At 36.5% G+C, this 13968-nt stretch overlaps 1 protein-coding gene across 1 annotated transcript in view; it reads left to right on the top strand.

Moving 5' to 3' along the window:
* MIB1 (mindbomb E3 ubiquitin protein ligase 1) overlaps positions 1-13968 on the top strand; it is a 134599-nt gene that overhangs the window by 38706 nt on the left and 81925 nt on the right. Inside the window, exons 5-6 of the mRNA XM_032859780.1 lie at positions 2746-2812; positions 4102-4306. Of these exons, the coding sequence (XP_032715671.1) occupies positions 2746-2812; positions 4102-4306 (272 nt within the window). The remainder of the gene's footprint in view (positions 1-2745; positions 2813-4101; positions 4307-13968) is intronic.

The following is a 13968-nucleotide window of genomic DNA, read 5'->3' as shown; positions in this document are numbered from 1 at the left end:
GTTTTTATAGGATATTCGTATTCTAGCTCTGGTAGTTAATAAAAGTATAAATTATAGTAAGTGTTACAGTTGTTTTTAAGGAGATTTTTTTCCCCCTCTATTTTTATTTTTATTTTTTAAAATTTTTAAATTTTTTATAGACATATATTTTTATCCCCAGTGGTACAGGTCTATGAATCGCCAGGTTTACACACTTCACAGCACTCATCATAGCACATACCCTCCCCAGTGTCCATAATCCCACCCCCCTCTCCCAACCCCCCTCCCCCCAGCAACCCTCACCCCCTCTATTTTTAGAGAGTAGTGTTGGTAGTTGAAAATGATCTTGGGAATGCAAGCTGGTGTGGCCACTCTGGAAAACAGTATGGAGGTTCCTCAAAAAGCTGAAAATAAATGCCTTAGGACCCAGCAATCACACTACTGGGTATTTACACCAAAGATACAAATGTGGTGATCTGAAGGGGCATGTGCACCCTAATGTTTATAGCAGCAATGTCCACAATAGCTAAACTACAGAAAGAGTCGAGATGTCCACTGGCAGATGAATGGATAAAGAAGATGTGTGTGTATGTGTGTATATATGTGTGTATATATACACAATGGAATATTACTGAGCCATCAAAAAATGAAATCTTGCCATTTGCAGCAACATGGATGGAACTAGAGGGTATTATGCTAAGTGAAATAAGTTAGTCAGAGAAAGACAATTACCGTATGATCTCACTGATAAGCAGAATTTAAGAAACAAGGCAGAGGATCATAGGGAAAGTGAAGATAAAATAAAAACAAGGTGAGATCAGAGAGGGAGACAAAAACCGTAAGAGACTCTTAATCTTAGGAAACAGACTGAGGGTTGCTGGATGAGGTGGCTGGGTGATAGACTTTGGGGAGGGTTATGTGTTGTGGTGAGCACTGGGTATTGTGTAAGACCTGTAAATCACAGACCTGTACTCCTAAAACAATACATTATGTGTTAATTAAAAAAAACAAAATCGGTGGGAAAAAAAGAATGATTGACCTAAAAACACTTCGAATTACATGTTTAGGAGAATAATGATGGTTTATTCAATGGATTGCTCTATATTTCTGCATTTCATGGATCACTGTTCAAATGTCGACCTCAGGTATTTAATTTATGGAGTACGACTAAATATTAATGCCAAAGTATTAATACCTTTTATATCTTTTCCGTCTTGAATACATTCCTCCTTCAGAGAATTCTTTAACTTTTGTTTTGTCCCAACTGTTTTACGCCCCTTGGTAGGAGGGGAAAAATATCCCACTGTCCCTTTGCTTTTTAATTTATTCCATTTATATGGGATAATGGTTATCCCATGTCCATAACCCATATCCATAAATTCCATTTATGTGGAATAAATATATTTATATGAGATAAATTAAAAAGCCAACAACGTGAATCTAAAAAAATACCTGATTTGCCAATTTTAATACTTGTAAATAGCATTAGTTTTCAGTTTTTCATTAGTATTTTTATGCCTCCTCCTGTTTTTAAATTGTGAATTTTGGGGGGATTCTGATTATTGCTTCAGATGAAGCCTTAGGAGTTATATGTGTAGAGGTACTTAATGAGTAGTATATATATATAGTAGTGTATATATATTGTGTGTGTGTGTGTGTGTGTGTGTGTGTGTGTGTGTGTGTGTAGGTTGATCATTTTTGATGGCTGAGTAGTATTCCGCTGTATGGTCATGCCATTATTTAATAGTTTCTCTTAATGGTATCTGGGTTTTTGTTTTTGTTTTAATTGTTGCAAACATTTCAGTAAGCATCCTTGTGCTCATTTATGCTTGTATTTTTTTTAGCATAGATTCCTAAAAGTGGAATTATTGGATTAAAGTATCACATTAAAACAATTTGATCCCTGTGTCTCTTTGGCTAGGACTGAGCGAAATGTGATGCTCTAGTGGCAAAGGAGGCTATAAAAAAGGGAGTTGAGTTGTGTGTGTGCGTGTATGTGTGTGTCCCTCTCTCTCTCTCTCTATAAGGGAGCTCCTTTCCTTAATACAGTAAGTATATACTGACCCCTTCTACTATTAGGCACTTTAAAGTAAATCTAAATGTTTATAGTAACTCTCAAGGTTGCTCTTCTAAGTTCACATTTTCTGACAACTGCCTCCCTGTTGAGATACTTAAAAAATAATTTGTTTTCTTATAAAAACTAAGTGGGAAGGAACTTGAGTTGCCCAAGTTAGGAAGGAAGGACTAAAGTTTACATAAACAGAAAAATTAACTGGCTGAGGAACCAAAGACTGGATTGCGTCCTATCCTTTTCTATTTTCTGTTTAGTTTTGGATAATTTTCTTTATTAAATGAGTTAATACCTGCCTTGTGTATGTCATAAAATTGACTGAACAGAGCAAATGAGTTGTGCTGTTTTATTTTGTAAAAGTATCTTTAAAATGGAATGTGTTATGTACATTTTAAATACTAGGTATTTGTTGAGGTCTTATATGTGTTTTTGTAAGTATTTTAATGGTAAAGATCTAGGCATCTTAATTTTTAACTTTCAAGGAAAGCTAAAGATAAATAAAGTATGACCTATCTGAGGATCAGTCTTTTAATTTTTGATAGGTGCTTTTGAAAGCAGTGTTTAGTGTGACTGTTAACCTAGAGCTACTAACTTTTGTGGAGGGTATGTTCTGAATGAACATTTTTGCCTATTTTAGGTACTGAGCTATACTTGAAGTTTTCAAGCGTGATTTTTCTGGTTTCTTTTCTTCTTAGTCTGATCTCAAGTGTGTCCAGGATGCCAAGGGAGGTTCTTTCTACAGAGATCACTGCCCTGTGCTAGGTGAGTCAGCGGACTAGTGAAAATTACTAAATAGTGTGTCAGAATTCATGAAATCAGAAAATGTTTAAATTAGGCTCTAAAAAAAGTTATTTAAGGAGATACTTTTTGGGTTTTATTTTGGTTTTTGAAGTATGCGTTTTTTTAATTTATTCAGACTCTGAAGAAGTTGTCATATCTTGAGAATTGATATACCACTTATATGTCATAATCTTTTTGAAACCTTTGTCTTTTGGTTATAATCATGTTAAGAAATTTTGTGTTAGACTTTCAGTTATGTCTTAAATATTAATAATAGAATCTGACAATGCTTATAAATTCCTTAGAATTTTTGTAAAATCGCTTTCTAAATACAAAAATGAAAAAATAAGGTTATATAATTAACAAATTTTCATGTGTCATTAAATAAGAAAAAGATAAAGCAATATTATTTTCATATTACGGATTCTTTATTGCTGATAAATATTTACCACATTCTTCTAATTAAGGCTTTAGTATCCTAATGCTTGCCTATGTTCCTCTTTTTAAATAGCTTTATTTGCCTTTGGGCTAAAAAGTGCTGTTTTCTTACAGCATATCCTGATTTTTTTTTTTTTAAGGAGAATGTAGAAGAAATATTTATATTTTTGACAATATCATCCCTTTTTCTTGCTTTCAGAAACTTCCTTGTTTTGTGTCTTGCCTTCACAGGAAAAGTGTAGAATCAGCATATATATTTTGGGTCCCTTGTCATGGTGTTTTCTGATCATGAATCCTGATCAGAACTAGTTTTGAAAATAATCTAAGGAATGGACTTTTAAATATTTAAAAATGTTCCTTAGGAAAAAAATCACAGGGGTCATTTAGTAAAAAATAGTACTAAGTAGTTCAGAGAAGAAAATAATTTCAAGGTTCTCTTTCATATTCTCTAGCTAATTATTGTGGCTGTAGTTAGTTACGGAACCTCAATAACGTAATTGTAGTGTGGTTATTGCATGGATAGTCAACAGGTCATCCAGGCAGAAAAGTGAATGTTTTCAAAACCCTGAACTTTGATATAGGTTTGCATAGTCTAAGAGATTCTGCTCTTGTTCAATTGTTATAAATCATCACATTGAGTTTGTGAGTCTGATTGTTTTCTTTCTTATTGATGTTAACTCCAGAATCTGATATTTATTGAGTATACTCTCAAAACATTTTAAGATTAGATTAAGATGAAAATATCTAGAGCTTGTTTTTATTTAAAAATAATGCAGTTGCATGATATTGTTGTGGTTTTCCTTTTCCTCTCTCAACTCCCTCTGTAATTACAGGTGAGCAAAATGGCAATAGGAATCCTGGTGGATTGCAGATCGGTGACTTGGTAAATATAGATCTCGACCTAGAAATTGTACAGTCTTTGCAGCATGGTCATGGAGGATGGACTGATGGCATGTTTGAGACTTTGACTACAACTGGAACTGTTTGTGGCATTGATGAAGATCATGACATTGTAGTACAGTATCCAAGTGGCAATAGGTTGGTAATATTTCTTAATTTTTAGTAATGGTAAATAAAGTTAGTATGTAGAGGAAAGAGCCTTAGAGAAAGCAAATAATGTGCTATAATCAAAGACTCCTTAAAGCTAGCTGTTAGGTAGTAGATAAAAATCCAGAATATGTTGATAAAGTGGAGGAGAACAAATGGTAAGTGTATGTGTGGTATGTATGTGAATTTATATGAATATATTTATGATACAATGTTCTATCTACTTTTTTTTTCCTGCTGGAGCAGAATATGTTGTATCAGTATGAGGTAAAATGTAGTTAAAAAGTTCTTTGTTCACAATGGACTGTATCAGTCTGAATGAGAAGAATAAAATTAGAACTCTGAAATGAGAACTCTGACCTGTATCTCCAGAGAGTCATCTCTTGGTAGCAGAGCTTTTTCTTGCCACAGACATGTGCATGTATCAAATCAGTCCTTATTAGTAACATCGAATTGCATGCAATTCTTCACTCTGTACCTTTGCACATACAATTTCTTCTATGTGGAATACTTTTTTCTCCCTCTTTGTCTGGATTAACTCCTCTGCATCCCATAAATACTACATTTTTGTGTTTTGGGAACCTTCTCTCGTATTCCACTCTCCCTGGTATATGCATTCCTCTCCTGTTATATATGAAAATGGTTATTTATTTTGCCTCTAGGTTTCAAGTTTCTTGGAGGCTTTTATTTATTTGCTCTTAAGGGCTACAATATATTCAATTGGGGTGCCTGGGTGGCTCAGTAGGTTAAAGCCTCTGCCTTCGATTCAGGTCATGATCCCAGGGTCCTGGGATCGAGCCCTGCATCAGGCTCTCTGCTCAGCCGGGAGCCTGCTCCCCTTCCTCTCTCCCTCTGCCTATCTCACTGCCTACTTGTGATCTCGGTCTGTCAAATAAATAAATAAAATCTTCAGAAAAAAATAAAATAATATTCTGTTCTTTAAAAAATAAAATATATTCAATTTACCAATATGGTTGTATTTTAAAGAAAAAGTGGTAGTTAAATTGAATAATTGTCAAAGCTTTATTACTGACATATACATAAAGAAACTAACTTGTTGAGTTCTGTAGGGGAGGAATTATATATAGATAATGAAACAATTAACATGAAATTGCTTACCATTTCATGTTTCAGTACTCTAATTCTAGAGTGTAGAATTAGCTCTAATTGTGTTTAAATCTTAAGGATACATGTGATAATACCAAGAGATGAAGAAAAACCTTTGACAGAATTCCACTCCCTTTCATGATAAAAACTACATAAAGCAGTAACAGAAGGGCACTTCTTCAGCCTGGTAAAGGGCATCTGTGAAAACCCACGCTAATATCATAATTGGTGGATATTGAATGCTTTTTCCGTAAAAACAGGAAGAGAATAAAAATGTCTGCCCTCCCCACTCTTACTCAGCATTTGTTCTAGAGGGTCTAGCCAGGACAGTTAGGCAAGAAAAATAAATAAAAGGAGGAAGTAAGAGAGGAGAAGGAGTTAAACCATTTTTATTCACAGGTGACATGATCTTGTATATAGAAAAACATAAGGAATTCACAAAAATCTATTAGAACTAATAAGTGAGTTCAGCAAAGTTGCAGGGTACAAGATCAATGTAGAAAAGTCAGTTGCATTTTTGTAGATTGGCAATGAGCAATTTGAAAATGAAATTAAGAAAACAGTTTTTTTATAGTGGCATCATAAAGAATAAAATACTTAAGAATTAGTTTAGTTTAGCCCAAGAAGTGCAAGACTTGGGGAGCCTGGCTGGCTCAGTTGGCAGAGCATGACTCTTGATCTTGGGGTCATGAGTTCGAGGCCCTATTGGATATAGAGATTTTTTTTTTCTTTAAGATTTTATTTATTTGAGAGAGAGAGAATGAGCTGGGTGAGGGGGAGAGGGAGAAGCAGACTCCCTGCTGAGCAAGGAATCCTGATGTGGGGCTCAATCCTAGGACTCTGGGATCATAACCTGAGCCTAAGGCAGATGCTTAACCAACTAAGCCACTCAGGTGCCCCTGTAAAGATTACTTTAAAAAAATAAGTCCCAGTCTTGTACACTGAAAACTACAAAACATTGTTGAAGGAAATTGAGGAAGATCTAAGTAAATGGAAAGACATCTTATACTTATGGATCGGGAGATCTGATACTATGCAGATGGTGTATTAGTTTCCTTGGGTTGCCATAACAAATTGCCACAGACTCGGTGGCTTAAACAACAGCACTTTATTCTTTCACAATTATGGAAGGCTACATACTGTTGGTGGGATTGGTTCCTTGTGGAGATTCTAAGGGAGAATCTGTTCTATGCTTCTCCTAACTTCTGGTGGTTGTTGGCAGTCCATGGTGTTCCTTGGCTTGCAGATGCATCACTCATTTCTCTGTCTCTGTCTTCACATGACCTTCTCCTCGGTGACTTTATGTGTCCCTGTGTCTTCATGGGTCCTCTCCCCCCCGCCCCCGGGTACAGATTTTATTTTCAAATGCATTCAAATCAGTCTGATTGGTCAAACTCAGCTAGTTGTAGAAAATCATTTGAGATGGAGAGCCACATAAACAATTCCCCAACTCCACTGTTTTATTTTGGTCAATATTTGTAGCTTTGCCATCCACAAGGAAAGAACCCTGAGAAGACATAGAAGGAAGTTAATTGAACTCATGGGAATTCTAAAATCTTTTACATAAAAATGACCAAAGCTAACTTCATATGACCTTCTTATAAGGACACCACCCATTGGACTTAGGGCCCATCCTAATCCAGTATGACTTCCTTTTATTGATTACATCTGCAAAGACCCTGTTTCTAAATATGGTCATATTCAGAGGTACTGGGGATTAGGATTTCAACATTTCTTTTTGGAGGACATAATTCAGCATATATCATGGCAATTTTCCCCAAACTAATCGAATTTAATGCAATCCATATTAAAACCCTAGTGCCTTTTTTTTTTTTTAAAGATTTTATTTATTTATTTGACAGAGATCACAAGTAGGCAGAGAGGCAGGCAGAGAGAAGGAAGTAGGCTTCCTGCTGAGCAGAGAGCCTGATGCAGGGCTCAATCCCAGGACCCTAGGATCATAACCTGAGCTGAAAGCAGAGGCTTTAACCCACTGAGCCACCCAGGTGCCCCCCTAGTGCCTTTTTTATAGAAATTGGCAGCCTAATTCTTTTTTTTTTTTTTAAAGATTTTATTTATTTATTTGACAGAGATCACAAGTAGGCAGAGAAGCAGGCAGAGAGAGAGAGAGGAGGAAGCAGGCTCCCCGCTGAGCAGAGAGCCCGATGTGGGGCTCGATCCCAGGACCCTGGGATCATGACCTGAGCCGAAGGCAGAGGCTTTAACCCACTGAGCCACCCAGGTGCCCAGAAATTGGCAGCCTAATTCTATAGTTCATACAGAAATTGAAGTGACCCAGATTAGCCAAAATAATTTTAAAAAGAAAAACAAAATTGGAGGACTCACACTTCCTAATTTCAAAATTTATGGTAAAGCTACGTATCAAGACAGTATATTACTGACATAAAATGGACATGTAGATTGATGGGACAGGGGTTGAGAGTTTGAGAATAAGCCTTTTCATTTAAGGTCATTTGATTTTTGACAAGGGTCCAGCACAGTTCGGTGGGGGCAAGAACAGTTTTTTCAGTAGATGATGCTGATAACAGATACAGGCTTACCTTGCGGATATTGTAGCGTCAGTTTCAGACCATTGTAATAGGTGAGTCAAGTGAAGTTTTGGTTTCCTAGTATGTATAAAAGTTATGTTTACACAATACTGTAGTTTATTAAATATGCAGTTATACCTTAAATACTTTATTGCTAAAACATTAACTATAATCTAAGCTATCTGTGAGTTTTCATCTTTTGGTGCCCACATCAGTGTTGATGGCTGCTGCGTGATCAGGGTGGTGGTTGCTGAAGCTTGGGGTGGCTGTGGCAATTTCTTTTTTCTTTCCTTTTTTTTTTAAATTTTAAAGATTATTTGTTTCTTTATTTGTCAGAGAGAGAGAGAGGGAATGCACAAGCAGGGGGAGTGGCAGGGAGGGAGAAGCAGGCTCCTCAGTGAGTAAGGAGCCTGATGAGGGACTGGATCCCACGACCCTGGTATCATCACCTGAGCCAAAGGCAGATGTTTAACTGACTGAGCCACCCAGGCATCCCTTTGGCAGTTTCTTAAGACAGCAATGACCTTTGCTGCATTGACTCTTCCTTTCATGGATGGTTTTCTCTGTGGTATGCAGTGCTATTTGATAGCATTTTACCCACAGTATAACTTTCACAACTGGAGTTAGTCTTTTCAAAACCTGCCTCAGCTCTGTCAACCAAATTTATGTAATTTCTAAATCCTTTGTTGTCATTTCAACAATCTCCACAGCATCTTCACCAGTAGATTCCTTCTCAAGAAGCTATTTTCTGTGCTCATCTATGAGAAACAACTCCTCATCTGTTAAAGTTTGATCATGAGCTTGCAGCAATGCAGTTAAATCCTCAGGCGGCACTCCTAATTCTAGTTCTCTTGTTGTTTCCAGCACATTTCCACTGACTTCCTCCACTTAAGTCTGGAACCCCCTCAGAGTCACCCATGAGGGTTCGAATCAACTTTTCTCCAAACTCCTGTTACTGTTCATACTTTGCCCTCTTGCCATGAATCGTGAATGTTTTTAATGCCATCTAGAATGGCAGATCCTTTCCCAAAGGTCTTCAGTTTACTTTGCTGAATTCCATTGGAAGAATCACCATCTATAAGAGATAAAGCCTTACAAAAATGTATTTTTATTTTTACGTTATTTATTTATTTTAAAAGATTTTGTTTATTTATTTGACAGAGAGAGAGAGCACAGGCAGGGGGAGAGGCAGAGGGAGAAGCAGACTCCCCGCTGAGCAGGGAGCCTGATACAGGGCTTGATCCCAGGACCCCGGGACCATGACCTTAACCAAAGGCAGTCACTTAACCGACTGACCTACCCAGGTGCCCTTATTTATTTATTTTTAAAGATTTGTTTATTTTGGGGAGAGAGCGTTGAGGGGAGGGGACAGAGGGAGAGAGGGAGAGAAGGAATCCAAATAGACCTCTGCTGGTGGGGCACCTGACTTGCGGTTTGATTGCACCACCCTGAGATCAGAACCTGAGCCAAAATCTAGAGTCGGACATTTAACCAGCTGAGCTACCCAGATGCTCTCAAAATGTCTTTGTAAATTATAAGATTTGAAAGTCAGAATTATTCCTTGATCCGTGGGCTGCAGAATGGTGTTGTATTAGGAGACATGAAAACAGCTGTCGTCTCATGGTGCTTTCCATCATAGCTCTTGGGTGACCATATGCATTGTCAGTGCTATAGTATTTCTAAAGGAATTTTTTTTTCCTGAGCCGTATGTTTCATCAGTGGGCTTGAAATATTCAGTAAATCATGTTATAAAGAGATGTGCTGTCATCCAGGCCTTGCTGTTCCCTTTATAGAGCACAGGCTGAGTGATTTAGCATAATTCTTCAGAGCCCTAGGATTGTCAGAATGGTCAAGGACATTGGCTTCAACTTCAAGTCTCCAGCTGCAGTAGCCCCTAACAAGACAGTCAGCCTGTCCTTAAAGGCTTTGAAGCTGGGCACTGACTGCTCCTCTCTAGCTGTGAAAAGTTTGAATAGCATCTTCTTCCAAGAGAAGGCTGTTTGTCTAGACTGAAGCACTGTCGTTCAGTGTAGCCGCCTTCATTAATGATCTTATCAAGATCTTCTGGGTTACTTGGGGCAGCTTCTCCATCAGCACTTGCTGCTTCACCTTGCACTGTGACGTCACGGAGGCGGCTTCTTGCCTTAAACCTCATGAACTAACTTCTGCCAGCTTCAGACTTCTTTTTGGTGACTTCCTGATCTCTCTCAGCCTTCCCAGAATTGAAGAGAGTCAGGGCTTTGCTCGAGATTAGGCTTTGGCTTAAGGGAATGTTGTGGTTGGTTTATCTTCTATCCAGATCATTCAGACTTTCTCCATCTCAGGAATAAGACTTTTTCACGTATCATTCATGTTTTCACTGGGGTAACACTTTCAATTTCCTTCAAGGCCTTTTACTTTGCATTTACAATTTGGCTAACTTGTTAAAGGGGCCTAGTTTTCAGCCTATCTAGGCTTTTGACCTGCCTTCCTCACTAAGGTGAATAATTTCTAGCTTTTGATTTAAAGTGAGAGATTTGTGACTTTTCCTTTCCCTTGAACACTTAGAGGCCATTGTAAGGTAATTAATTGGCCTAATTTTAATAATGTTGTGTCTCAGGGATTGGGAGGCTGGAGGAGAGGGAGCAAGATGGTAAAACTGGTAAACTTCTGGTCTTTGCAGCAATCCAGACACACACATTTATAGACTAAGTTCTCTGTCTTACATGGATATGGCTCCCTAATTCAATTGCAATAGTAACACCAAAGATCATTGATCCAGCAAAAAAACCCCACAAAAAAACAAAAAGATCACTGATCACAGATCATCATAACAAATATAATGTTTGAAAACTGAGAATTACCAAAATGTGATAGAGGTAGGAAGTGAGCGAATGCTGTTGGAAAAGTGGCATTAATAGCCTGGCTCATCGCAAGGTTGCCATAAACTGTTAATTTATAAAAACACTGCCTATGTAGCGCAATACAATGATTTATACTCATATGAATATCTAATTATTGTGTTCTATGCCTTAAACTAATCGAATGTTACATGTCAGTCATACCTCAAATAAATAAATAAATAAAGCTGCAATGAAAAGAAAATGGTGCTGAGTCAGCTAGTTTCAATGTGCAAAGAATAAGATTGGACCCCAACTATATTACCATGTAGAAATATGAAATAAAAAATCAATCATAGACCTAAGTGTAAGAGCTAAAACTATAGAACTCTTAGAACAAAACACAAGTGTAAGTCTGTGTGACTTTGGATTAAACATACGACCCCCAAAGCAGAAGAACCAAAGAAAAAGTAAATAAACTGGACATCATCAAATTTAAAAATTTTGTGTTTTGAAGGAAGCTAACAGTGAAAAGACAATGGAGTAAGAGAAAATATTTACAAATCATATGTCTGATTTGGGACTTGTGTCTAGAGTATATAAAGAACTAAAATTCAACAATAAAAGACAACTAACCCATTTTAAAAATGGACAAAATATTTAAATAGAGATTTTTCCAAAGAAAATACAGATATGACCAATAAGTGCATTGTGTTAATTTGCTAAGGCTGTTTAACAAAATACTACAGATTGAATGGCTTAACCAACAGAAATCAATTTTCTTACTGCTGGGGTAAGGGAATGTTATATCCTCACATGGCCTTTTCTCTGTGCATGCTGAGAGGAAGAGAGACCTTTCTTTCTCTTCATAAGAGGAACAGACCCTCTTATGAAGTCCTGGTGGATTAGTGCCCCACCTTTAAGATGACCTTATTTAATCTTAATATTTCCTTAAAGGCCCTTTCCAAATATAGTCACAGTATGGGTTAGGAGTTAACACCCATGAAGAAGATGCTCCATGTTATTAGTTACTAGGGAAATGTAATTTAAAATCACAGTGAGATACCACTTCATATACTAGAATGACTAAAATAAAAAAAGTATATGAATAAAGTGTTGGTGAGGGTGTAGAGAAATTAGAAAGAAATCCTCATACATTGATGGTAGGAATGTGAAGTGGTCTTGATGCTTTGGAAAACAGTTTGGTAGGTCCTCAAAATGTTAAACATATGACCCAGCTGGTCCTCTCTTAGGTTTATAGTCAAGAGAATTGAAAACATGTGTCCACACAAAAACCTATACATGAATTTTTGTATAAGTGTTATTCATAACACCCCAAATATGGAAACAACCCACATATCAATCACCTGATCAATGGATAAAAAATATATGCTGCATACATATAATGGAATATTATTCAGCCATAAAAAGGAATGGCATACTGACATATGCTACAATATAGATAAATCTTAAAATACTGTGCTCAGTGAAAGAAGCCAGTCACAAAAGGTCACGTATTATGTGATTTATGTAAAATATCCAGAATAAGCAAATATGTAGAAACAAAGTATATTACTGGTTGTTAAGGGCTGGAGTGAGGGGTAACTGTGGATGGACAACTAATCATTTGGGAGTATCTTTTGTGGTGATGAAAATGATGAAAATTAGATAGTACTTGGATGTATAAGGCTGCGAATATACTAAAACCACCAATTTCACTTTAAATGAGTGAATTGTATATGAATTATATCTTGAAGCTGTTAATAAAAAGAGAAGGAAATCTTAAATTTACACAATTTAAGTTCAGATTAGCATGTAAACATTTAGTGTTACTTTTTACTAACATTTTGTTACCTTGTCTGTTGTTTGGAAATGTTAAAATAAATTGGGATTATTACTTGCCAAATTCTTTCTTGGTCAAAATTCTTTCTCGGGCAGTATTGTCAACAGTAATATGACATTTGAATTCTAGAAAATAATCTTTTTTGTTGCTCTTTTTTTCAACAAAAATGTAATAAGTACTTAACCTGTATTAGCCCTATGATCAGTGCTAGGAGTACAAAGACAAGATATGGTCCTCTGCTTTGAAGGGGTTTCCCTTTTAGTTTGGATAGACAAAACCAGAAAGAACTGTGTTAAAATGGTGTAAGTAATTATGATGATGAGTATTCACGGTATTCTGAAGCATGGTGATTTTTATGAGGCAAATCAGAAGAAACTTCAGAGAGAAAATTACCCGTGGAGTGAGTTTAAAAGATGGACTGAGTTTTCATCAGGGAGGGCAACACTGGAAGCAGAGGGAACAACTTGAGGGAGTGCTGTCATGCTCTGGTGCTATCATAGATCTCATCAATTTTGGAGTATTGGGAGCAAAGTAAAAAGCACCATGATTGTAAGGCTAGAAGAAAATGTATGCGTATCTGATTTTTTTTCTTAACTGGTCAGAGGCACTTCTTTATCTTTGTGATTGCTTTAGAAAGTAAAGTTTGCTTACATGGTTACGTGAACTTAGTAACAAGTTTTTGTATGTATGATCTCTTAGAGTCTTTTATATGCTGATGACCATTTGAATTAAGGGGAGGAGGGAATAGTATGTCATATTGTAAAAACTTGTTTGGGGAACCTTTTTTCTGTGGAGTGACATATAGGACTGGGGGGAAATGTGTTATATATTGTGGTACATCTATTTGATAAAATATTAAGTAGTCAATAAAATGGTGGTTATGAACATGGTAGCAACATAGACAAATGCTTACGTATAGCAAAGAAGAAATCAGAATCCACATTTGTTTTGAGGCGGTGATTATAATTTTGTGTGACAAGTTGAAAGTAATTACTGTTTTTATCCATGAGCTTATTAATGGTATAGAGAAATGCTGCACTATCTAGGGAAATTTGGCTCTATCAGAATCATAAGCAAATATATTCTATGATTAGGTAGCTTTTTAAGAATCACTAGTGAAATACTGACCTCGTGTACTAAGATGTTCATGGAGAGATGTTCTTTATAGTATTATTTGTCATAGTGAAAATTTGAAAATACTTTTAATGACAGTAGGAAAATGGCTAACTGCGTTAGTGTATAATCTTGCAGTGGGCTGCTACTGTGGCCAGTGAATTGAAATAAGTAACGCTGTATCTGTCACACTGAAAAAGAGATATATATAAAATCTCCTAT

This window comes from Lontra canadensis, unplaced genomic scaffold (genome assembly GCF_010015895.1).
Source record: "Lontra canadensis isolate GAN:19392208 unplaced genomic scaffold, GSC_riverotter_1.0 scaffold17, whole genome shotgun sequence".
In the NCBI taxonomy this organism is placed as follows: Eukaryota; Metazoa; Chordata; class Mammalia; order Carnivora; family Mustelidae; genus Lontra; species Lontra canadensis.
Note: the sequence above shows the minus strand (reverse complement) of the source record. Positions and strands in the feature narration are given on the sequence as shown.